This window comes from Stomoxys calcitrans, chromosome 3 (genome assembly GCF_963082655.1).
Source record: "Stomoxys calcitrans chromosome 3, idStoCalc2.1, whole genome shotgun sequence".
NCBI lineage: Eukaryota > Metazoa > Arthropoda > Insecta > Diptera > Muscidae > Stomoxys > Stomoxys calcitrans.
This window is the reverse complement of record NC_081554.1, coordinates 40,829,638-40,857,172: the sequence shown is the minus strand read 5'-3', so window position 1 is coordinate 40,857,172 and position 27,535 is coordinate 40,829,638. Positions and strand designations below refer to the sequence as shown.

The 27,535-nt window shown below is 36.8% G+C and overlaps 2 protein-coding genes across 2 annotated transcripts; one reads left to right on the top strand and one right to left on the bottom strand.

The window, feature by feature from the left end:
- Nucleotides 1-27,288, bottom strand: LOC106088063 (zonadhesin). The gene is made up of 4 exons (XM_059366012.1): nt 27,092-27,288; nt 5,081-5,173; nt 4,012-5,016; nt 1-267 (listed from the first exon to the last, which is right to left on the bottom strand). The coding sequence occupies exons 1-4, from the start codon at nt 27,141-27,143 to the stop codon at nt 53-55; spliced, it is 1,365 nt and encodes a 454-aa protein (XP_059221995.1). The 5' UTR covers nt 27,144-27,288; the 3' UTR covers nt 1-52.
- LOC106088067 (protein FAM136A-like) lies at nt 8,014-8,604 on the top strand. The gene is made up of 2 exons (XM_013253363.2): nt 8,014-8,257; nt 8,336-8,604. The coding sequence occupies exons 1-2, from the start codon at nt 8,081-8,083 to the stop codon at nt 8,522-8,524; spliced, it is 366 nt and encodes a 121-aa protein (XP_013108817.2). The 5' UTR covers nt 8,014-8,080; the 3' UTR covers nt 8,525-8,604.
- Nucleotides 27,289-27,535: the final 247 nt, after the last annotated feature.

Below are 27,535 nucleotides of genomic sequence, written 5' to 3'. Positions count from 1 at the left end.
ATCAGTATATATGTATATAACAATTAAATCAGCTGAAAATTATATATGATAATCATATAAAAAATCTCATGAGTAACAATACGGCCATTGTAAGTAATGAGAATTGTAGCGTTGCACTTGAATTGCATTTATCACTCATACAAACTTGGCAATTTTCGATTATTGCATTACCTCCCATGATGTTATCGCTGATGGCTTCGCAGGCGGTCTGATCCACAGATATTTTAACGCAACCCTTCTTCATTTTGTTATCAGATGATTCATTATCTGTTGAATAGATTAAAACGATTGTTAAAAATTTTGTTTTCATTATTTTAAACAACGGTTAATGATAAGTACAATAATACAATTATTAAATATGATTAAAGGAAATATTTGGAATGGGTGCTCCGCTTTATACGAAATTTTCATGGTAACCCATTAATACGGGTCAAATAACCTAGGTGAATATCCCAAAAGGACAAAAAAGTTGACAAGTAGTAGAGGAACACTATGGTACTCAAATTAAAGGTCTTCGAGAGAAGAGTATGTATCTGAGCTCCACATTCGGGGCCAAGAAGCGAAGTATGGGACTTTAATGAAATGTTCGATCAATAGCAAACAGGTGTGAATTCCTGGAAAGTCTTGTATTTCTGAAGAACTTCCTTTTATCGCCAATATTAAGATAACAATCGCCAATATTAAGAAGACAACATTTTAACATTAGTTAAGAGCAAAGAACCTACTCGAAATTGAAATATAAAGCGAGGCGCCTGAGATGATTCCCCCATAAAACTTCAAGAGGATATGTAGACTGATCTTACCAATATGGATTGCAAATTCGATGATTAGTTTACGAATAGAACGAAGAGAATGTAGACCCAAAAGATCTCAAAGTATGTAATATACAACTGAAATAGTCGAAAATGTTTGCTGCTGTCCCATTTCCAGAAGAAAACGGCAACCAGTCCGCCTTTCAGACAGCAAAGGCTCGACTTTAAGATAATCCCATATTTGTCTATGTATGATTTTCTCAAACACCTTAGAGAGATAACATAATATGGAAGTTGGATGGAATTCAGTGTTAGATTTCGGGATAGGAATAATTTTCGCATTTCGCCCATAGAACATCAAGAGGATATGTAGACTGAACTTACCAATATGGAGTGCAAATAAAAGGTGTATAAGGGTAGAGAACCAATTCGATGATTAGTTTACAATTAAGAGGAAAAGAATGTAGAACCCGAAGAGATTTTCTCGAACACCTTAGAGAGACAACATAATATGGAAGTAGGTTGGAATTCAGTGTTAGATTTTGGAATAGGAATAATTTTTGCATTTCCCCCATAAAACATCAAGAGGATTTTTAGACTGATCTTACCAATATGGAGTGCAAATAAAAGGTGTATTTGGGCAGAGAACGAATTCGATGATTAGTTAACAATTAAGAGGAAGAAAATGTAGACACAGAAGAACTCAAAGTATGTAATATACAACTGAAATAGCCGAAAATGTTTGCTGCTGTCCCTTTTACAGCAGACCACGGAAACCACTCTGCCTTTCAGACAGCAAAGATTCGACGTTGAGATAATCCGACACTTGTCTATGTAAGATTTTCTCGAACACCTTAGAGAGATAACAAAATATGAAAGTAGGTTGGAATTCAGTGTTAGATATCGGGATAGTAATACTTTTCGTAGACTGGTCTTAAAAATATGGAGTGCAAATAAAAGGTGTATAAGGGTATAGAAAGAATTCGATGATTAGTTTACGATTGGAAGGCAAACAATGTACAACCAGAAGAACTCAAAGTATGTTATATACAACTGAAATATCCGAAAATGTTTGCTGCTGTCCCATTTCCATCAGACCACGGAAACCAGTCTGTTTTGCAGACAGCAAAGACTCAACTTTGAGATAATCCCATGTTTGTCTATGAAAGATTTTCTCGAACACCTTAGAGAGATAACATAATATGGAAGTAGGTTGGAATTCTGTGTTAGACTTCGGAATAGGAATAATTTTCGCATTTCCCCCATAAAACCTAAAGAGGATATGAAGACTGATCTTACCAATATGGAGTGCAAATAAAAAGTGTATAAGGGTAGAGAATGAATTCGATGATTAGTTTACGATTAGAAGGAAAAGAATGTAGACCCAGAAGAGCTCTAAGTATGTATTAATATACAACTGAAATGTTTGCTGCTGTCCCATTTCCTGCAGACCACGTAAACCAGTCTGCCTTGCAGGCAGCAAAGATTCGACTTTGAGATAATCCCATGTTTGTCTATGAAAGATTTTCTCGAACACCTTAGAGAGATAGCATAATATGGAAGTGGGATGGAATTCAGTGTTAGAATTCAGGATGGGAATAGTTTTCGCATGTTTCCAAGCAGTCGGATAAATACTAAAACACAGAATTGTGTTAAAAAAGTGTGTCAAATAAGAAAGAAGTGTGGAAGTATTACACGTATGAATCTGGAGTCGATATCATCAAGGCCCACAGCATTCGACTTTACCAATGTAAAACTAGCAAAAACTTTCCACATTTGAAAGAGGCGTCTGCAGGTAATGTACGTATGGTGGCAAAAGATTCATTAAGCTCGTCTATATCATCCTGATAGGTCAAACAAAATTTAGATTTTCCAAGTTCAATATCCTTAATAACCTTTCACTTGCTTCTAGCTTCTGAAGCGTTATTAAACTTCGATGAATAGTATTCCAATTTCCATATGTTTATTACTTTATTCGCCCGGTTTCTCGCAATACGAAATTCCTCATGCAACTCCGACGTCTTAAAACGTTTTTATTTTCAAGAGGCAAGGTCTCTTTGCTAGGATGGTAGAACCAAATCAAGGAATCGTGTCCCAACTATTTTTCCCACTTCGAATGGGTACCGTAGCATTTATATATACGAACAATACTATCTTGTAAGAAACTATTCGGTGGATCAACAGTGCTTAGAGTATATATCTCACCCCAACTCATTTCAATGATTTTATTATACAAATCAGAATACAAAAGAGAACAAGTGGACATCCCAGAACTGCCAAAAAGTAAAAAAAAAAAACTATTGTATGTCGGCTGATCGCTTGGCTTAACCTAATTCAGTGAATCCTGCGTTGAGACGAGCGGACGTTTTTTGATTTCGCTCCTCAAAAAATATCGGTATCTCGAATTAGGTACTACATATTAGGCAAAAAATGTTTAAGTCTTCCAAGGATAGCTACATTTGGATTTTCTAACAGCCGGGTGGTGATATGAGTCTGTTTCCAGTCGTTGGGGAGATCTAAAAGCCACAATGAAATGGTGGTGGCATTAGACCGTAGCATTTTGTCCGAACCCACACCAACGGGTGTGGGTACCTTGGAACCTGTTGTCGAAAATAATGCTTCAAGCTCAAAACCAATCGTCAGACTAACGAATCACGAAGAAACATATAACCCAGAGGGACGCTCCATTCGTCCCTATCCTTTAAGTAAAGGTGGTGGTTTCCGAATCCGACTCAGACAGCGACAGTGTCAATGAAAAAATCATCGCAGGATTGGAAGATAAGGTTGGCGGGATGTCAGCAGCGGTGAGCGAAGGCTTTGCTAAGCTTACAAAAGGACGCAGAAAGCAATACGGGGCACTACGAAGAGGACTTAGGAGTATGCACCAGCAGCGCAATTGGGCGAAACTGCGAACTGACATTCCAACCACTTCTACAGAAGTTGAAAAGAGAATCTGATTTCCCAAAGAGCATAACACAGCTAAAACGCTGAATATCGAAAAGCACGCCATGCTTTGAAGTACTCTGGAAAGGACCAGCCCTACCTTCCAGTCAGCAGAATGTACTAAAACCGACAAAGAGCTCGTTGGAAGTATCCGCAATGGCTAAGAGTGGGGATGGTGGCAAATGCAGTGGTCTTCTTTGAAGTAAGTATTTCAACTCAACGACAGACGGACAGACACACGAACATAACCAAATTGTCTTGGAAAATTTTCAAAATTTTTCTTTACCACCGTTTTTTGTTTTTGGTTTTAACTCACCTTTGTATTCTATGGTGTAGCAAGCGTAGCCGGTGCCATCTGGACCAGTTGCACGTCGGCTACGACCACGATAATGTCTTAAAAGAACTTCTGAGGCTGATCGTTTTTTAACGATTTTTTTAGTATTGAAAAGCGCCGTTTCTGTTGGCCCTGCTGTTGTATCTGTTGGCACTGCTGTTGTATCTGTTGGCACTGCTGTTGTGTCTGTTGGCACTGCTGTGGTATCTGTTGGCACTGCTGTTGTATCTGTTGGCACTGCTGTTGTATCTGTTGGCGCTGCTGTTGTATCTGTGGGTACTGCTGTTGTATCTGTTGGCACTGTTGTTGTATCTGTTGGCACTGCTGTTGTATCTGTTGGCACTGTTGTTGTATCTGTTGGCACTGCTGTTGTATCTGTTGGCACTGCTGTTGTATCTGTTGGCACTGCTGTTGTATCTGTTGGCACAGCTGTTGTATCTGTGGGCACTGCTGTTGGCACTGTTGTTGTATCTGTTGGCACTGCTGTTGTATCTGTTGGCACTGTTGTTGTATCTGTTGGCACTGCTGTTGTATCTGTTGGCACTGTTGTTGTATCTGTTGGCACTGCTGTTGTATCTGTTGGCACTGTTGTTGTATCTGTTGGCACTGTTGTTGTATCTGTTGGCACTGCTGTTGTGTCTGTTGGCACTGCTGTTGTGTCTGTTGGCACTGTTGTCGGCACTGTTGTTGTATCTGTTGGCACTGCTGTTGTATCTGTTGGCACTGTTGTTGTATCTGTTGGCACTGTTGTTGTATCTGTTGGTACTGTTGTTGTATCAGTTGGCAATGTTGTTGTATCTATTGTCACAGTTGTTGTCATCCCAGTAGTCGTTGTTGGACTTGGTTCAGTAGTTGTTGTATCTGTAGTTGATGCAACATCTGTTGTAGTTTCCACTGTTGTTGTAATTGTTCCGGTATTTGTTGTATCTGTTGTTGTTTCCGTTGTTGTTGTATCTGTTGTTGTTGTTTCTGGATTTTCGGTTGTTGCTGTAACAGAGGTAAATGGCGTGTTAAGTTGCACTAATTGTGGTTGTTACGTCATCATCATTACCTGAATAGCAAGTTTCAATTTCCCAGTTATCGGCATCGTCACAATCATCCCCATCACAACTATAACACCGGAGAACGTCATCAGCCAAGGCAACTACAATTGTTTTTTATGTCGAGATATACAAGAAAAAAAAGAAATAAAAAAGATTGCATTATTTTACACAAGTATTGTTATATATATATATATATATTGTCGCTCTTAATGCGGTTTCCAAGGTTCTCTCAAGTCATAATAGGAAAAAGTGTACATTTCTTACCAAATTCCCTCAGTTGTTATATTTTGCAACACGTTATGCGAATGCTTCAAACAATAAGTGAAGTATTTAGTTTTAATTTTATCTACTCTTTATCAAAATGATCAATTGATTGTAATGTAAAGATAATAAATAAAGTGATGAGGTCTCATATTGTCACTGAACACTGAAGTGGCACCAGTGTTGCCAAAGAAATCTTATATACAACGAGAAAAAACGAGCAAAGTTGAACCGTAATTGACACAGTTATTAGATGTCTTAACAGAACACTATGTGCAAAATTTGAGCCAAATCGACGGTGTGTTTGCTTGTTCCGTATAGACTCAAAGACGGCTGAACCGATTACCTCGAAATTTTCACAGATTGTTTGTCTGGAAGGAAACCTAGACTTTATAGTTTGATATTGGAAGTTTGATATTGATATTCATATTGTGCCGATCGGTCCCAAAATCAAAAGTGGACCGATCGGCACAATATGAATATCAAACACAAAGCTGGCAACTCTGTGATTAGGTCGTGCATGTTTAACCGCCTTTAATAAAATATGAATATTGTTTTTCTTGAAACACTTATTTTACACATTTTTTCTTATTGGAATTTTATAATGCCAAAAAGTGCAGTGCGAAGAAGTAATGGGAAAAGAAAATAATTTTTTCAAAGAGTTAAAAAAGGATACTCAAGATTACATTATATCGACGATCTTTCTGATTCCATAACGAGAATTTTGGAGCATTTTTCGGGCAGTGAAATCATTCTAACACATTCCGTGTGTGTAGGTTCAACGGATGAATACACTTGACCTTTTTTATACCCTCCACCATAGGAAGGGGGTATACTAATTTCGTCATTCTGTTTCTAACTCCTCGAAATATTCATCTAAGACCCCATAAAGTATATATATTCTTGATCTATATGACATTTAAAGTCGATCTAGCCATGTCCGTACGTCCGTCTGTATGTCGAAAGCACGCTAACTTTCGAAGGAGTAAAGCTAGCCGATTGAAATTTTGCACAAATACTCAATTACCGGGCCCGGATGGCCTATCGTCACTTGTTTTATACAAGTGTTCTTCGACGCTCGCTCGTCATTTACGCAATCTTTTCACTCTAGCCTTCAGGTTGCGAAGGCTATGGGAGTTTGCGAACGTTCAGGCAATACCCAAGGTGAGGCCAACAACCCTGTAAATTACCCGCCAATTGCGATACGCTCCGCTCGCTTCAAGGTTATCATTGAGCTTAAACTTGAATCGGACTGCACTCATTGAAATGTGAGAAGTTTGCCCCTGTTCCTTAGTGAAATGTTCATGGACAATATTTGCTTTCGATCTGCTGAGTGTGACATCGAATCTGATCTAATCACTTGCGGATGATAGTAATCTCTGTCATTCGTAGTCCATACTCCGACCATAGGCCGAGTCTTCGAGAGATTGAATATAGGAGGCGGATTATGGACGTAACACTCTGTCGGGATTTGCTGGCCATTTCTGAATGGGTTCGAATAAACAGAGTAGATTTTTATGCACGGAAGACTCAATGCTGTTTGTTGTAACCCAAACGCTTCGCTGACCTATTACGATTATCTTTGTCTATCAACGATATCGATGTTGAGCAATCAGAAGCTCTTGATGTTTTGGGCATGAAAATACAAAGTGATGTCCATTGGGCTAAACATGTATTTGAAGTGTCGAAAGAAACATTCAAGTTCTTAGGCTTCGTTAAACGGTGCAAGACAGGATTCACTGAATAAGGTTAAGCCAAGCGATCAGCCGATATACTTTTTTTTTAATATTTGGCAGTACTTGGCATTGAGGATGTCAACTTGTTCTCTTTTTACATTCATTCTTTGTTTACGTTTTCTCCTATATGATGACATTTTCAATCGTCAGATTTGACATCCTTAATGATGTTTATGGGGCCTATCCACTTTGTGTTTTTGCATGTGACCTAACCTTCTATTAGTGAATCCTGGGTGCAAGAATTACTTATTCGTATCATCTAAACAATTATACCACTTTTATAAGGCCGAATATTGAGTACAACTCATATGTATGGGCTGGAACTTCAAAATCATCCCTGGAGCATCAGGAGCGTGTACAGAGGAGAACGATGGTGTTGATTGGGGACAGTATGATATCTAACTCTATTGCCCCCTGGAACATCGTCTCAAAATGGGTTGTTTGGCGCAGTTCTATCGGTACTTGGTGTGTGTTCGTCTGATATTCGTCATATTATTCCTGATGTAAGGATGTTTGTAAGAGATACTAGACAGTTCAGTAACTCATATCCGTTAATAATTGATTGACCAGCGCACGGGACCGGCATTATAGAGATAATTCTTATTTCGCCCCAACCGTTTGTATGTGAATCGACTTTCGGCTAATGTTTTTCCCACCCACTATGACATCCAGAGATTTATGACAAAAGTCTTTCCTCCACCCCTCCAGATCCTTATTTCCATTCGCCAACGCAATGCACTCATTTATAGAGGACAACCCCTGCGTGTTGGCTGATTAGTATACCCCAATCTTATGGTGGTGGGTATAAAAAAAATAAATAAATTGAAATGTCAAACAAACAAAAGGTTTGTTTGACATTTCAATTAAAACTTGTCAAACTAATTTTGGCATTTATTTTTTTTTTAATTTTCTTATTTCGTAATTTTACTCAATAAAATGAATCACCACCGTCGATTGGATAAGGCCATAATAGATTTAATTCATGAGGTATACAGAACACATCTAAGGAAAATGCAATCCAATATGCATGTCTGTGCGGCCCACTGTTGTGATGATTATAACCGTCAACCCAGTATGGACCATGTTCAACATTGCATAGAAGAATGTTCGGAACCATTACTAAAGGCTCAAGATTACATGCAGCATGAATTGGGAATGTTTCAAGGACGCTTGCGTAATTGCTTAGAGGTTTGTCAATGACAACAAAATTTATAAAATTTTTTGTTGTTTTTAAATACTTCCTTTTTTATATTTTTTTTGTTAAAGAATTGCAATAACGACATTCACTGCCAAATTCCCAGCAGTACTCAGGTATCTGACATTTCCGAGTATGGCAAAAGATTTGAACATTGCGTAGGACAATGTGTTGATAAGCATATCGATTTGATACCCAAAATGATGAGAGCCATGAAAACGGTGTTGGCTAATGGACCAAATGTTACAGACAATGTATAGAAGTTAGCGGAGACGATAATTTCTTATCATAAAATTTTGATAAAAAAAAAACATAAATGTAAAGGCCAAACAACTAAAATTTAAAATAAATTACAATATGAAGTAACCTTGTGGCGGCCCCCCAAATTCTTGGTGTCTAACATTGATATCAAATTCCTACTCTACTTCCAAGCACCTTTTAATTGATAACCATATTGTCCCAATCGGTAATCATGCTCTGTTAAGAGGTTTTTGAGGGGTGCAGCAAGCCAAGTATGTAATAGATTCGTAATCAACTCTCAAAGACCTTTTATTTAAGCACCATATGGCCCTTATCAGGTCATTTGGGGTTTTTAAGGGGGTAGGGCGGACAATAGTTCGCTTAAATTGGTGCACCCATCCATCTGTCAGATACAGTGTTTTGAAAAATAAGGATACGAGTGCTAGTAGCATAAAATTCGAACAATCCACCATTTAATCACCAATACATCTGACAAACATAATTGTCTTCTTCACAATTAACATTCTCTTTTAATCTTCGAACATAAAAAAATTCTCTTAAAATTAAAAACATTGAAAGAGTTTCCCCAGGACAACCCCACTTATCCCCCACTAATGCACTCACATCGTTCAACAAACATTGCAAAACCAAAGAGCAAGATTATCTCTTGATCTGTTCTCTTCTTTGCTCTTCACTCTCATGCTTTGTCAAAACAATTGTTTGTGTTGTAGGGCAATAGCGCATACTTTGTATATGCCCTTTATTACAACAACATCCTTCTGTTATGTTGTTGTCCTTAGCAAAGAAATTTGCTTTTGCTCGGCCAAATTTGTTTAGTTTTCTTTAAGTGATCGGTGCGTGCGGAGTAAAATAAATATTCGGAAGTTGCGTTTAGCGGATAAGCTTAAGGGCTCGGATAATCGTTATATAAAATTAATAAAAGTGTTAAATACATTATTTAATTTTCATAGAAATCTTTTTTGTGGGTTTTGTATGCAAGTTTTGTTGCGTTTTTAAAGATTTCCGCAATTTTTTGCGTACAAGTGCGTGTGTGTGTGTTTATAGAAAAAGTCAAAGCCAACAAGTGTGAAGTCAGTCGCGTCGGGGTTTAATGTTGTTTGACAAAGTCAAAATGATAAAAGCTAATATTCAAGCAAAATTTTGCATTAATGCAAGAATCCCACTTACAAATAAGAAAGTGTTTGTGTTTGAACCACTTTTGTTTACGCGAAAAATCGAAATAAACAAATGTAAGGGGAAGTGTAGAAGAAGAATTATTCCCAAATCGTTAAGCAGACAGCAAAGAAAACGATGTGTGTCTTGTTGTGTATGTGTTGTATGCCGGCAGAGCTGTTCGTCTTTTACCTTCGACTAAAATTTGATGTACGCGCCGCGAAAAAATAACAAAACTGCGTTGTGCAGTTGGAACAAAAGTGTGTGGGGAATTTTATTTTCCTTACGTATGTACGTGTGTGTGTAGTTATAGAAAAAAGCCAACAAGTGAGTTGTCGCGTCGCGGGTTTGATGTTGTTGGACAAAAAAAGAAGTGGTAAATGGGTTTCTACAATTAAGACAAAATTCTTACAATAATGCCCACTTGCAAATAAGAAAGTGTGTGTGTGTGTGTTTGACAACGTTTGGTCACACGGAAAATCAAAATAAGCAAATGTTTGGGGAAGCCTCAAAGAATAAGTATGTATTCCCAAATCGCAACAAAACAAATGATGTGTCTTAAGATGCAGCAAACCGTTATAATGTATGTATGCTGTGTGTTGCTAGGCAGAGCTGTTCGTCTTCTTACTGACTACGAATATTTGATGGCGCGCTGCGTCGCTAGTGCTTAGAAAACAATAACAAGAAAAAAGGAACTGCGTTTTGGATATTGGAGCAATTGTGTGGGGAGAACTAAACTGTTGGAGAATATTTTTGGTGAGTATGTATGTTAAGCAGACTAAAACAATAGTGTGGGGAGAATTTACTTTTTTTCTTGCGTACCAAACAAAGGCCTACGCAAAACCATTAATCTGTGGTTTAAAGACACACTAATCATTGAGAACTAGCCGAACCGTCCCCGCTCCGCTGCGCCTTATTTAACTCTCTAATATCTTTTTGGGGTGTGGATACTTCGCCCTGAATATGGATATCAAATTCGTGCCACTGTAGCCTATGTCCGGCTATGACGCTGAACGGTTAAAACGGTGGCTATCCTCTCTTAATGCTGGCGATATTTGCAAAGTACCATGCCATGCATGGTCATGTAAAAAATTCTCCACTAAGAGGTGTCGCACTGCGGCATGTCGTTCGGACTCGGCAATAGAAAAGGTCCCTTATCATTGGTTAACTCAACTTGAGTTTTGTCCTAGCTCGTTTCCGGGGCAAATTTTTATTTTACTTCCAAATGCGTTTCTTTTGAGTCCTATACTACCCCAGTGGTAAATAAAGGGTGATTTTTTTGAGGTTAGGATTTTCATGCATTAGTATTTGACAGATCACGTGGGATTTCAGACATGGTGTCAAAGAGAAAGATGCTCAGTATGCTTTGACATTTCATCATGAATAGACTTACTAACGAGCAACGCTTGCAAATCATTGAATTTTATTACCAAAATCAGTGTTCGGTTCGAAATGTGTTCATTCACCGTAACGTTGCGTCCAACAGCATCTTTGAAAAAATACGGTCCAATGATTCCACCAGCGTACAAACCACACCAAACAGTGCATTTTTCGGGATGCATGGGCAGTTCTTGAACGGCTTCTGGTTGCTCTTCACTCCAAATGCGGCAATTTTGCTTATTTACGTAGCCATTCAACCAGAAATGAGCCTCATCGCTGAACAAAATTTGTCAAAATTTCGAACCGAACACTGATTTTGGTAATAAAATTCAATGATTTGCAAGCGTTGCTCGTTAGTAAGTCTATTCATGATGAAATGTTAAAGCATACTGAGCATCTTTCTCTTTGACACCATGTCTGAAATCCCACGTGATCTGTCAAATACTAATGCATGAAAATCCTAACCTCAAAAAAATCACCCTTTATTTCCGTTTTAGTGGGTATTTCGGGTGACCACTTGGTGACATTAATGTAAATATAAGATTCGTGCTCTAATTTTAAAACTTTCAGACCCATAACGGCATGATCGGTTCATAAGTTGTGTGTTGAGGGTGGGGTTGACCCAGGTTCTTGTTCCGAAAATTAATTTCAATTTTCCGAAAATAAATGAATTTCCACCACAAATAGCTTTTATATAATAGGAAGGTATTTTAGGATGGGGCGGCTCCCCAAACACATGGCTCTATATTGTCGTGATTGGTCTATATATCCATTTGACGGGTTTTGGGCAGCACCAAGTTTTGTTCTTGGTGACTGTGAGAGTGTAAAAAAGTTTAGAACGAATTACATTACCAATCTCCGAGATCTGGAATTTTTGAAAATTAGGTGAATGAGAAGTGCTTTTTAGGGGAGACGTTTCGACACAAATATAGATATGAAATTCGTGCTCGACTCCCAAATCCCTCTAATTTGAGCCCCATATTGCCATGGTTGGTAGTAATGAACCGTTTGGAATGTGTTTAGCGGCTGGATTGGCCACCGGCTCCTTGCCCTGAAAATAGATATCAAATTTGTTCTTTACTCCCAAATACCATTGATTTCAGCTCCACATTCTTATAGTCGGAAATGAAATTCAGTTCACGGGGTGACTTAGGGTTAACCCCCTAACACTTGGCTACAAAATTGGATATCAAAATCGTTTTCTAATCTCAAATATCTTTCATATTGGGTCAATTAACCTATTCGACGTATTTTTAGGAGGAAAAGCGCCACCTAGACTTGAACGCAAATGTACTCCCAAATATCTTTCATTTGAATCCCATTTAGCCATGGTCGGCTGTTATGCCCATTTGTGGGTATTTGGGGGTGGGGCGAACTCCCATTACTTGGACCTAATATTTTATGCCATATATGTAATTTAGTGCCGAATACTTTTCATTGATAGGAGCGTCGAATATCTCTGTTTAGCGGTTGTGGCAGCCCGCTGGGTACTTGGACCCAAAGTTTAATACGATATTCGTTTTCTAGTTTCCTATACCTTTCATTTGATACCCATATTGTCCCTTTCAGTCCACTTTTGGTTTTGGGTGGCGTTTTTGGGATAAGGGGGAGGGTCCATCACCATCCGATATCTACAAATTATATAGCCTATGTTTTCTTCCAGAAAAACCTACATAATCTGTGAAAATTTTATGAAAATCGGTCCGAGTCTAATATAGTCATGATGGGTCGGTCATATGTCAATTTGGGGAGTTTTTGGAGGGTGGGTGATTTTGTGTGGCAGACTTGTAATCTAATCCCGAATACCTATCATTAACCCCCTCATTAACGTTCAATATGTCTGCTTTTTGAAGTTTTTGAGGTTAGGGCGACTTCCTGGGTACTCGGAACCAATTTTTAATACCATATTCGTATTTTACTCTTCAATACCTTTCATTTGATATTCGTATTGTCCTTATCGGTCAACTTTTGATTTTGTATGATGTTTTTGGGGTAACGCGGGAGGGTCTGCCCCCTTCCGATATAAAGCCTATTCCTTCTTACTCACTATATTCGTTATCTACTCCCGAATATCTTTCATTTGAGTCCCATATTGTCATGCCCGTCCAATACACCTATTTTAGGGTGTTTTAGGATTGGGGCGGTCCCCAAAAATTTGATAGGGATTGTTTATTAACCCACCTGAAAAAATCCTCGGAGGTCTACCAAAATTGGTTCAGAACTAGATATAGCTCCCACTTTGTACCTAAAGTGTAGGTGTATGATATAAAATCGGCACCGCCCAACTTTTGCCTTTTCCTACCGGTTTTTATATGAGAAAACAAACAGTTTGCAAACGATTTGTGCGATCAGTTCATATTTTGAAAATGACGGTGAGACGCTATCATATACATCGAGTAATTTCTCATATCTCACTGTAGCGGTGATGAATTCAAGATAAAAATACTCCCTCACACAAAAGTATCTACTCAACGGCAACTTGTTCGTTTTACTCTATCTTCAGTGTCTCGCTCTTCAGTAGCCTGAAATACTACTCATGTACAGCGTGGCCACAACGAAAATATTTTTCCGCCCAAAATTGTTCAAAAAACCTACGAAATTCCCTCTCATCCGACCAAAATTTTAGATATTCACATTTTATCCAAATTTTGTTAACATTTGTAAACAAAATTTTTTTTTTTTTTTAATTTCCGGGTTATTGGTCTTTAACGGGTACTGATGCTGAGAGAACCATAACTACTCACTATTCTAAACATTTTGTCAATTACGGGTAATAACAGAGGCTTTTATGTGTCCACAGCCTTATTAGGGTCTAATACAACATACTTAGGTTGTAATACAAAACACCATATGTGTTGAAATTTAATCCGACATCGACCTTACTCGGACATGGGGGTCGTGGAGCTGAAGTAAGCGTTTCCGCCTATGACGCGGAACGCCTGGGTTCAAACCCTGGCTTGACCATGAGAAATATGTTCAGCGTTGGTTATCCCCTTATTAATGCTGCCTACATTTGTAAGGGAATAACCTTCGCTGGACGCCACCGTAGCGCAGAGGTTACCATGTCCGCCTATGACGCTGAACGCCTGGGTTCGAATACTGGCGAGACCATGAGAAAGAATTTTCAGCGGTGGTTTTCCCCTCCTAATGCTGGCAACATTTGTTAGGTACTATACCATGTAAAACTTCTCTCCAAAGAGGTGTCGCACTCCGGCACGCCGTTCGGACTCGACTAAAAAGGATGCTCAACGATAAGGGCATTGAGCTTAAACTTTAATCGGACTGCACTCATTGACATGTTAGAAGTTTGACCGTGTTCCTTATGGGAATGCTCATGGGCAAAATTTTCATTTGTATTTAACCTCCGCTGAAATCTTTTTTCGGATGTTCATAGCCATGTTTAAACTTCTCTAACGAGTGGTGTCGCTAAGCGGCACGCCGTTCGGATTCGGCTTAAAAAAGGAGGCTCCATATCACTGAGCGAAAACTTGAGTTGGACTGCACTCATTTGTATGAGAGAAGTATTCCCAGTTCCTTAATGGAATGTTCATGGGAAAATATGTTATGGGCTTATGACACTAAATTGGCACATCGTTCCATTCAAGAAACTAGCCTGCGTTTGGAAGAAAATATGCGTCTGTCCCAAATTTCAGCTAAATATCTCACTTTTTGAAGGCTGCTGTAGCGTGATTACAACAAACGGACGGACAGACACGCGGACATCGTCTTGGAATATTACGACGATCAAGAATATATATTTAGTTTGTAGGGCAGGAAATGGAAATTTCGTTGTATTGCAAACAGAATGACACAATAAATAAATAAAAATAAATCCTATGGCTGTGAGTATAAAAATTCGCTAAATATTTCGTTAATTATATACCAAAATCGAAATGGTCCATCCAATCGACCAAACACTTTAAATTGAAAATAAATCCTACCGAATTTGGTGGAAAAAGCTCAAAACCGCTACGCTGATCATGTGGGTTCAGTGTTCACGACTTCAGCAAAAACAGTCACCAATTAATGGTTTTGTGCAGGCCTTTGTTGCGTACCTGCATGTGTGTGTGCCTATAAAGGGTGATTTTTTATCTATTATCTTCTTGGAAACACTTGTTTAAGCAGCTTACGCACATAATTCAACTATACATAGTCTTTCAAACGAAAAACGCTTGCAAATGATTGATTTTAGTACCAAAATGCGTGTGCTTTGTTAAGAAAGTTCATGGCGCGTTTCTTCCATTCAGCGATGAAGCTCATTTTTGGCTCAATGGGTATGTAAATAAGCAGAATTGTCGATTTTGGAGCGAAGATCAGCCAGAAGCATTGCAAGGGCTACCAATGCATTCAGAAAAAATCACAGTTTGATCCGGTTTATGGGCTGGTGGCATCATTGGACCGTACTTCTTCAATAATTATGCGAATTGTAACGTAACTGTGAATGGAGTGAGTAACCATGGGATGTGGTCCAACTTTGTTTTTACCCAAAATGCAGAACTGGACTTATTGAGAGGCGAGTTCGCTGATCATTTTATTTCACGTTCGGGAGCAGTTAATTGGTCGTCTAGATCGTGCGATTTAACACCTTTAGACAATTTTTTGTGGGGATATGTTAAAGCTCATGTCTATACAGACCAGCCCGCTTCAAGTGATGTCGCAAAGAGTATGCCAAAATTGAACTAAGCGGATGGACCTCTTGAGGCGCAGTCAGGGTCAACATTTGCATGAAATAATCTTTAAACTTAAATTATATGGACTGTACTATCGATTCAAATAAATATTCATGATTTTTTGGAATGTTATGTATTTTTTTTTTTATAAAAAACTTTTTTGTAGCTCTTTATAATTCAAACATTATATATGGCACCAATGTAGTGCTACTATACTTTTTTGGAAAGCCTGCCTGATATTCAAAATTTCTTTCCTCTATGCACAATTGAAGTTTTTAGTCTCCGCCTATAAAAAATCTTTTAATGAACTTGAAAAATGCGACCCATTTTAAAGGTAACATAAGATAGCTAAACGTTCGTTCATCCGCCCCTGCCGACGCGTGAGATGCGTACACCCCATAGTCCGAACTGTGGAGGGTTTCTTAGGGCAATACTATAGAAATTTCACAGCCAGTTGAACACTATAGTTAGATCAACATCTAAAGCAACATAGATATTACACAACAATGAAAGAACAATAAGATGAACAGTCATCTCTGGCAAATTCTACAACAAACTAAAGACAAAGGATATGATTTTTTATTAAATGAATAGGATCGATACAATTTGTTATACACATCACACAAAAAGCGTAACGGATTGTTTAATCCGTAATTAGATCTCACTAAAGTTAGTCTAAGAGGTATGTAATGCCGAGTATTTCGGAGAGGAATTTTAAAATTGAATTAGCCAGTTCAGCTGTCGTCTAGTTGCGCAAATATAAAGGCGTACTGTGGGGAGTTCAAAAAAGTCATATTTTTCGTTTGTTTTCTTCGGAAAAACAATAAAATTTCCCTGAAAAATCTTTCTTTTAAAACTGTTTTCTAAGCAAAAACAATTGCATTAACAACAGTCAACGAAATCAAGTGAGTGCATCAATTGTGTGCACGATTGATGCACTTTGCTTATGCACATTCGTCTCGACCACAACAGAAGCCCCGAACCTCCCTGAGAGTAGTGAAGCTGAATCTGATTGGCAGAAAGTGCCGATCAAGAAGAGAAGAAATTCTGCATCACCAAATATATATTTCAACAGAAGCGGCCTCACCACAATGAAGAACCTGGAGTATCAAATCGATACATCAGCCAATAATGCCAACAACGACAGCGGTGTTAATGCTACCAGCACTGCAGACGTTCAGCCTAAACCTCCATCAATATTCATTCCCCATGTTGATAAAATTGATAAAATGACTTTTTAGATAAGTAAATGTATTGAATTGACTGAATTTAATTATAAATCTTTAAAATATGGTCAGGTCAAACTTAGTATGAAAAATGTAGAAAGTTATCGTAAGTTTATCACGCTTTTTCAATCTGAGGGAAAAAGTTATCATAAATTTCAGCTGAAACCTGAGTGTGCATATAGAGTTGTTATTTAAGGACTGCATCACTCCACAGATTTATCTGATATTAAGGCCAATTTACTGTCACGTGGACATTAAGAACGACGTGTGAGAAATAATGTCATCCGCATATCAAAAAATGCCCCTACCAATGTTTAATGTAGATGTTGATCCAGGGCCAAATAATAAAGACATGTATAGCATCCGATCGATTGAAAACACCATAGTTACTATTGAATCTCCAAGAAAATATGATGATATTGTGCAATGCTTCCGATGTAGGGAATTTGGGCACGCAATAACTTATTGCCGAAAACCATACATATGTGTCAAATGTGCTCTTGATCATTCATCAACAGAATGCAATAAGATACCTACACCGCCCCCAAAATGCGTCCATTGTAACGAAAACCATATATCTATCCTATAAAAGCTGTAAATATTATCAAAATTTCCCAAATAGAAGAACTTCAAGAGCTAAAAATGAACTTATAAATGTTCATCATTCAATGTTTTTTTTTTAATAAGTCTACAAAAGACAATTGGAATAAAAACATATTAAACTAATGATGCAGTAGTGCTTGTGTGATATATATGTACACAATTTCATTGTTTTTAAAGAAAAAAATAGTATTTATTGGAACAAAAAGGGCCATTTTACAGCTGAACACAAAAAATTAAACAAAAAAAGTATTCATCATTGCAAAAAAACAAAAAAATAAATAACATAATTTAAAAAAATTAATACTTTGTTATTCGACCACCGCGTCTTATAACTTCTTTTAAACGGTTTGACATCGATTGGACTAATTTAGCGGTTATATTTTGGTCTATATTAGTCCATTCCTCCAATATCACCTGTTGCATTTGACTCTTGCTCGAAAAATTGCACGTTCTCAATTTGCGTTCGAGATGTTCCCAAAGATGTTCAATTGGGTTCAAGTCGGGACTTTGAGGAGGAGTTTTAATGACTTTGGGACAGTTATACAGCATCCACAATGAAGAACCTGGAGTATCAAATCGATACATCAGCCAATAATGCCAACAACGACAGCGGTGTTAATGTTACCAGCACTGCAGACGTTCAGCCTAAACCTCCATCAATATTCATTCCCCATGTTGATAAAATTGATAAAATGACTTCTTAGATAAGTAAATGTATTGAATTGACTGAATTTAATTATAAATCTTTAAAATATGGTCAGGTCAAACTTAGTATGAAAAATGTAGAAAGTTATCGTAAGGTTATCACGCTTTTTCAATCTGAGGGAAAAAGTTATCATAAATTTCAGCTGAAACCTGAGTGTGCATATAGAGTTGTTATTTAAGGACTGCATCACTCCACAGATTTATCTGATATTAAGGCCAATTTACTGTCACGTGGACTTTAAGAACGACGTGTGAGAAATAATGTCAGCCGCATATCAAAAAATGCCCCTACCAATGTTTAATGTAGATATTGATCCAGGGCCAAATAATAATGACATGTATAGCATCCGATCGATTGAAAACACCATAGTTACTATTGAATCTCCAAGAAAATATGATGATATTGTGCAATGCTTCCGATGTAGGGAATTTGGGCACGCAATAACTTATTGCCGAAAACCATACATATGTGTCAAATGTGCTCTTGATCATTCATCAACAGAATGCAATAAGATACCTACACCGCCCCCAAAATGCGTCCATTGTAACGAAAACCATATATCTATCCTATAAAAGCTGTAAATATTATCAAAATTTCCCAAATAGAAGAACTTCAAGAGCTAAAAATGAACTTATAAATGTTCATCATTCAATGTTTTTTTTTTTAATAAGTCTACAAAAGACAATTGGAATAAAAACATATTAAACTAATGATGCAGTAGTGCTTGTGTGATATATATGTACACAATTTCATTGTTTTTAAAGAAAAAAATAGTATTTATTGGAACAAAAAGGGCCATTTTACAGCTGAACACAAAAAATTAAACAAAAAAAGTATTCATCATTGCAAAAAAACAAAAAAATAAATAACATAATTTAAAAAAATTAATACTTTGTTATTCGACCACCGCGTCTTATAACTTCTTTTAAACGGTTTGACATCGATTGGACTAATTTAGCGGTTATATTTTGGTCTATATTAGTCCATTCCTCCAATATCACCTGTTGCATTTGACTCTTGCTCGAAAAATTGCACGTTCTCAATTTGCGTTCGAGATGTTCCCAAAGATGTTCAATTGGGTTCAAGTCGGGACTTTGAGGAGGAGTTTTAATGACTTTGGGACAGTTATACAGCATCCACATCTTGGTATTTAAAGCAGAATGTTTGGGGTTATTATCTTGATAATATTGAAAGTTATTACCAAGCCCAAGTTTTACAGCACTATCTTTTAAATTCCTCTTTAAAATGTCAATGTAATACTTATGATCCATTACTCCATTAATAATTTCAAGATTTCCCGCTCCTGAAGCCGCCATACACCCCCAAACCATTAAACCACCTCCACCATGTTTTACAGTAGCAACTGTGTTTCGTTCTTCAAGCTCTGTATTTGGTTTTCTGTACACTATGACCTTTCCATCGCACCCAAAAAGATTAAACTTGCTCTCGTCTGCAAAAATGACTGTTTTCCAAAATGATTCGGGCTGTTTTACATACATTTTTGCGAAGTTTAGCCTTTTCACTCGGTTTATTTTATTTATAAAGGGCTTCTTACGTGCAGTTCTTCCTCTGTAACTATGCCTTTTGAGTGTATTTCGAATTGTTTGTGTAGTAACTTCCTTCCCTAAATATTCCATAGTGTTTTTACGAAGAATGGTCGCATTTGTCTTCGGAGTTTTCTGAACTTGCCGCACTAGCCAACGCACATCTCCAACTGAAAGTGCTTTTGGTCGACCAGATCTTGGTTTATTGTCAACAGTTTTCGTTTCTGTCCACTTTCTGATGATGGATTGTATAGTAGATCGTGGTCTATTTAATATTTCACTGATAGTTTTTTGAGTTAAACCATTCCTGTGGTGTTTTATTATCAAAACTTTTACCTCATCAGAAACCTCGTTTTGCTTACGACCCATTTTGACAAAAACTATATTTTCAATGAAATTAAATATTTGCTGTCAAGGGCAAAGCCTCCTTTACTAAATAAAACAGAAAAGGGGGATTCCCAAATAATATTTGAATTTGACTTTGATGATAGCACATCAATGATGAATACTTTTTTTGTTCTGTTTTTGGTGTTATTATATAAAATTGCATTTTTTGCGCTAATTAAATTTATTTTTTGAATTTATTTTAAAACATATTACGAAAAATAAACTATTGCATAAAACTGCATTATTTGTTTACTTTAAATTTTCTTCAATTACCCAAAATAAGTGAATTTATTATCAATTTTGCTAATAATGAATACTTTTTTTGACCGCTGTATGCTCAAAACTTTACAAGGACAAATCAACACAATCCAATGTCTTATTCTCAGGCTCTAAGAGGAGATGAAAATAGTTTGCTTCAGAAAATTGAAGTAATAATGCAAAAACAAATAGAGTTGACAAATACTTTAATAAATATGATGTCAATGTTGATGTCAAGATTATGCAATTACAATAGATATTATAATTGCAGAATGGAATGCTAAAGGCATGTCCAATCAATTGGATGAGACGGAAACATTTTTAAATTTGAATAACATCGACATATTCTTGGTCTCTGAAGCGCATTTGACATCAAGGTCTTTTCTGCACATAAAAGGCTATGATTCCAACATATCAAATCGCCCTGATGGGTAAATATGAAACTCTTGGTTTAAAATATGAAACTCTTGATGCAGTGTCTGAAAAATTTCTTCAGGCCGCGGGAATAAAGCTTTTATTAGAAAATGATAGCAGCATAACTATATATTATGTGTACTTCCCTCCCAGGTTTAGTATCAGTTGCAGTATGTATGAAAATTTTTTTTGGAAAAATTCTGGCGGTGGTTTGCTAATAGTGGTCTCCACTGAATTTCCTTCTGAAGAAATAGTAGTGAAATCTTCCTTGGATATTGAATTTGTAGCCTTAAAGATATTTTTGAAAAATGTTTCAATATTTATTTCATGTCCTTACGTCCCACCCTCTTCATGTGAGGATATTTATTTAAAACACGTATCTGCAATCCAATCAGCATTTCACTCATCTCAACCAAGAGACACATTGATTGCTCTTGGTGATTTTAATCTTCCTCAAATTGACTGGATTCATTCGTCCGAATCAAATGATTTAACACCCGTGATACCAAATGGCATTTCTAATGAATGCATCGGCATATTTTAAAATTTTGGTATTTTTCAAATTAATTACATAAACAATTCATTTTCTAAGTTACTCGATTTTGTTTTCGTTAATAATCTAATGATCCGGTTGTAAGTCCTGAGGATAGACATCATCCGACACTCAAATTACTTATACCCTATCCCACTCTTAAAGTTAAAAGAGATGTTGCAATTGAAAAAGTGTACTGCTTTGCTAAAACTGATTACATCAAACTGAACACACTACTCTCATCTGTTGATTGGAATGAAATTTTCAGATCTAAATCGATCTATCGATTATACTTTAATTCTCAATCTGTCCCTAAAACTACTTTTTGAAACGCATCTGGTCCTCCATGGAATACAATCAATCTTTCTGGGCTAAAGAACAAGAAGATTAGATTATATAAAAGATTTAAACGCTTAGGGTCAATGTCTGACTTTTCGATGTATTCTTTAGCTAGAAAACAAATTGGCATATGGTAGTTATTTGAATAAAATTAGAAATCGATTGAAATCAAATCCTAAATCCTTATACGAAATTGTGAATTCAAAGCGCCGTTGTAATAGTTTACCGAATTTCTTAGATATAAAGCTAAAGTAGCTGATAACGATCCAGGCATTGCCTACACCTTTGCTGACTTTTTTAGCACTACTTACTCAGATAATTATTATGATTTATGTGGAACATATCCATACACAATCAACAATTCAGCCTTTATAGACCTGTCTGGGATTGGCGAAAACGTAGTACTTGAAAATTTAAGGTCACTGAAGATAACTTTTAATCCCGATCCAGATGGAATTCCATCGAACATTTTACAGCATTGCGCTCTCGAACTTTCGTATCCCCTTTGTACACTTTTCAACAATTTATTAAAGCATGGATATCTTTCGGAATTGTGAAAGCAATCTTATATAAGACCGTTATTTTAAGCCGGATATCCCAATGAGGTTTCTAATTACAGGGTCATTTCAATTTTGAATGCTATTACGAAGCTATTAGAGAAAATTCTGACTGACACTATTTCACATCAAGTCTCTTCTATATTGTCTCCCTACCAACATGGGTTCCGGAAATCGAAATCGACGATAACAAATATTTTACAATTTACTTGTTTGGTCAACGATGGCTTTAGCGAACCCTACCAAACGGATACTATATATACCGATTTTAGTAAAGCATTTGATAAAGTAAACCACAACTTTCTGTTAAGAAAAATAGACCTTATTGGTTTCAGTCCATCTTTCCTAAAGTGGATCAGATCATATCTGATTGGACGTACTCAAAGAGTTAAATTTGGTACTGCAGTTTCGAAATCAATTGTTGTCTCTTCAGATGTTCCACAGGGTAGTCATCTTGGCCCTGTGATGTTTTTTTTTGTTCATAAACGATCTCCCTATTACTTTAAAGCACTCAAATATTTTGATGTATGCAGATGATGTAAAGATCTTCAGATCAACGAGAGACTGATGAACAGTGTTATCTTCAGTATGGCCTTGATATTCTTTACGAATGGTGCATCCAGAACTTTATGGAACTTAATATTTCCAAATGCAAACACATAACATTTTCAAGAATAACCTCTACTTTTTGGGTTCCAATCAACTTGAAGTAGTCTATAGCTTTAAAGATCTTGGGTTTCTTCTAGACCAACGCTTAAACTTCTGTCAACAAATCACAATGGTTGTAAACAAAGCACGTAGTGCTCTTGGCTTCGTGAAACGCTGGAGTAAAGAACTTAACGATTTCTCTGTGAGGAAAAACTTATATACGCCGTTAGTCAGAAGTAATTTCGAGTATGGTTCAGTGGTATGGGATCCGTACTACAATATTCATTCTGATTTGATAGAATCGGTTCAAAAACAATTTCTATTATTTTGTCTCCGTCGGAATTCTTTAAGCCAGAGAAGTTTTTATGTAGCTATTAATAGCAAAGAATCGGAAGTAGGCAATATCAATTCTGGAGTACCACAGGAGAGTGTCATTGGACCATTGCTGTATACGTTATACACGTCTGATATACCTGCTAACGATGATGTTACAGTAGCTGCGTGTGCAGATGGCAACAATAGTGCAAAAACAATTTAACTGCATTCAAGACTGGCTTAAAACGTGGAATATACAAGTGAACGCCAATAAATCGACAAACGTTACATTCTCGTTTAAAACAATTAAGTGGTGAATTAATTCCTAAATTGGATAGCGTAAAATATCTTGGCCTTAGATAAGGGACTCACCTGGAAGGAGCATATTTAATCGAAAAGAAAGAAGGTGGATATAAAAACTAAAAAGATATACTGGTTCATTGAGCCTAAATCGCAGCTTAGTATTGAGAACAAAGTTATTCTCTACAAAACAGTTTTAAAGCCAGTGTGGTCATAAGGCATTGAGTTATGGGTACCGCTAGCAATTCCAATTTTCCAAATTTTGCAAAGGTACCGGTCAAAAATTCTTAGATTGATAACTAACGCTCCCTGTTTCGTGAATAATAACTGTATTCACAACGATTTGGGCATAGGAAGAATTAAAAATTAAATAAAAAGACTAAGTAACAACTATCTCAATAGATTGAATATGGCCTTTCAGATATTTCGCTCCAATGTGGATATTGTATTGGTGCTCTTCTCCTCCAAATACCTTTCATTGGAGCCTTATATTGCTATGGTCGGTAAATATGTCCGGTATGGGAGTGTTTTTGGTGGTGAGACGTATCCCCATATATCAGATTCGTGCTCTGGTCTCAAATGGAGGTGGGGCGGCCCCATAGATATCCCACCCTAAATAAGGATACAAATTTCTGTACTTAAGTTATTATAAACAAACTAAATTTCGCTTAAATCGCCTCACCCATCTACGAGATCTGGCGTTTTTGAAACTAGGGTATGGCGAGTTTTCGCCCATTAAAGTTTGGATGTTAGATCTACATCATTCCCTTGGATTTGGAGTGGCCTAACTTTTTGAGCCGAAAGTGGATATCAGATTCATACTCCACTCTCAAAAACCACATTGTAGCTACATATTGCTATAGTCGGTACATATGTGTGGCTTAGGGGGAGTTTATGATGTGAAGCGTCCCTCAAACACTTGGCCATGAAACAGATATAAGTCCCTTTTTGCCATAACCCACAAATATATCCAGTTTGAGGGAAATGCAGGGGTGGCGGCCACCCACCCAATATCAGCATCGTGCTCTACACTGAAATTTGTTTAATTTGAGCCCCATTTGCCATTGGTTTAGGGGAGTTTATGGGGTGAGACGACCCCCAAACATTTGGCCCCAAAATTGGATATCAAATTCGTTTTCTACCATCAAATACCTACTATTTATCACCATAGTAGGCAATCATGACCGGTTTGAATTAAGTTCAGAGACGGACCCTGAAGTAATATCAGCATTGTGTTAGAGAACGGTTTTGTTTGAGGCCCACAATGTCAAGAATTTTGAAGGCTATCAAAATATTCAGGGCTATGGGTTTTGTTTAAATTCACTCTTATAAATTTTTTTGTATCGATTATCTACATCCAAATTCATATTTCAAAGCGACCACTTGGGATACCACATTCTTAAAAATCCGCAGGTCCTCCTGTGTCCATCTCAATGTGAGGGTAAAAAGTGTACTCTACCACCAAAGACCTTTTATTTCTGTCCTATTCTATCCTGATCGGCCTTAATATATTATTTCACATTATTCATATATTATTTTTAATTCCTTTCCTTTCTCGTTAGGATAGAGGAGGGGGATTGCCCTCTGACACGTCCTTTCATTTGAGTACAATATGTTCTCGATCATCCTACATGACAGTAGTTTTGCGTTGCATTTATTGGGTGGAGAGGTTCGCTCCCCCCGACGCTATGAACCAAACGACAATTTATTTGAGTCTTTTATTGTCGCGATCTACCGTCCTGTCCCAGATACTTGAATGCTTATACCAATATTTTATATATTATATATTTCCGATCGAACTACACGTCCTATTGAAGGGTATTTAGTGGGTGGACCCGTCCCAGACTCTGTCCTAATTCTGCATACCAAATTCGTCGTTAAATCCAAAGACCAAATGCCCGTTTTGAGGTTGGGGAGGCCCCGTAGACATCTCGGACTAAATTCTTTGAACAGATGTGTACTCAGCTTCCAAATATCTTTCCTTTGATACCCATATTGTCCTAATCGGTAAATATGTCCTGTTGAGGGGTTTTGGGGGGTGGGGAGGCGCCTCAGATACCAAGGAATAAATTTTTACATCAACATTGAACTCTACCTTTAAATAGCTTTAATTTGATATACATATTGTCGGAATTACTAAATTTATCCTGCTGGGGGGTTTTGGGGCGCCTCAGACACAAAAAAATAATTTTTAGTTTCAGATTTGTATTCTACTTTAAAATACCTTTCATTTGATATCCATATTGCTCAAAGCGGTAGAAGTGTCCTGTTGGGTAGTGTTTTTGGGGTTGGGGGATCCCCCGACACTTAGGGTAACATTTTAATGCCAAGTTCGTACTCTACTCTTAAAAATCATTCATTTGATACCCATATTGTCCAAAGCAGTGAAAGTGCCCCTTGGGGCTTGTTTTGGGGGTAGGGGACCCCCCGAAAATTAAATTAAGTGAAATTTGTATACCAAATTCGTATTCTACTCTTAAATACCTTTCATTTGATACCCAAATTGTCCCAATTACTAAACATGTCCGCCCGGGTGGGTTTTGAGATAGGGCGTCCCCAGGTTATTTGACCCAAAAATGTTACACCGATTTTGTGTTTTTGGGGTACCATAAGGTGGCATACAAAATTTTGCTTAAATCGGTGCATGCATCTCCGAGATCAGGGGTTTTTGAAATTTGGGGTAAGGGAGAGGGTTCCGCCCCCGCTTCAGATATCCAAAAAATTTAGTACCCTATTTTTAACGGCATTTCAAACTAACAAACAAAGCGCAAGAATAAGAATAAGAATTGGGAATCAATCTGATATGATACAAAAGATTTCGCAGTACTGTTTCTATTTTCTTTTTCATTTTTTGACAATTTTTGACAAATTATTGAAAAAAATAATTTCCTAATAAAAAATTTAAAAGCACGAAAACACTTTTTTTCCAAAAAAAAAACGGGTCACATTTTTCACAATCATCTGTTCTTTTACGTTTTTAGACAAAATATTTTGTTTATAAGACATTATTTATGAGATTCAATTACTGTTACTTTCTATTTTGAACTTTGCAACATTTTGAACTTTTCACAATTAAAAACTAAATTTTTAATATAATAGTTCGTATTGGAACTTTATATAGTTTTTTATTTCATACCGATACATATATAAGTGAAAAAAACGAGTTACTGGTTGAAAAGTAGTTCACAGTTCCAAAGTGTTTTTTTTTTTAATTTTCAAAAGATATTCAACCAACTTTAGGAAATAAGATTAATTATTATGGGTTTGGTTTTTGCATTTAAATTCAATTTAAGTTAAAAATTTGAAAATATTATTTATTGAATACAAAAGGATATTTGTTTTTCAACTCTTAAAAACAAAAGTTTTATTTATATTCACAATACATTGTTTCATCTATCCATTTCACTTTTTAACCATTTTGCCAAAGCTAATTAATATTGTATTTGAACCAATATTTAGTCCTTAGAATTTTTGTTTGGAAATTCGCAAAGGTTATCATTTTCTTTTGTTTTTCTTGTTTTTAATTAATTTTTACCTTTTGAGTGAGCTATAAAAGCCACTAGCAAAAATGCAGCAAACAATTTCATTTTTTGTGTTGGGATATCCGTGCTTCTCCGCGCTTTCAAATTAAATGGACGAAACTTTAAGCGTAATCGATAACAATTATTTTCCGGTACTCTCTTCGACGAATGCGGTCCAAGCAAATCGATCGTTTATGTAGCACCTTTAAATTGTTACTAACAATTAGATTTTGTTAACATGGCTTTTATCATTTATTTCTTGCAATTTGTGGGTGATAACTACCCACATGGGGATGGCAAGGGAGAGTAAATGTATTGGTGCAAGTTTGGGTCTCTAACAATCGACAATGCGAGTATACTGCCATGGAAGAAAAATTCACACCGACGGACAGCAGCGAAACAAAGTTACCAAAATTTTTAGATAAGCTGGAGGAAAAAACCGTTGGTGCCTATTTGAT

Coding starts and splice junctions, on each gene's coding strand:
- LOC106088067 (XM_013253363.2), top strand. CDS start 8,081: ATGCAATCCAATATGCATGTCTGTGCGGCCCACTGTTGTGATGATTAT. Junction 8,258..8,335: donor GCTTGCGTAATTGCTTAGAG/GTTTGTCAATGA, acceptor TTTTTGTTAAAG/AATTGCAATAACGACATTCA.
- LOC106088063 (XM_059366012.1), bottom strand. CDS start 27,143: ATGAAATTGTTTGCTGCATTTTTGCTAGTGGCTTTTATAGCTCACTCA. Junction 5,174..27,091: donor TTTTATAGCTCACTCAAAAG/GTAAAAATTAAT, acceptor AAACAATTGTAG/TTGCCTTGGCTGATGACGTT. Junction 5,017..5,080: donor AATTGAAACTTGCTATTCAG/GTAATGATGATG, acceptor CCTCTGTTACAG/CAACAACCGAAAATCCAGAA.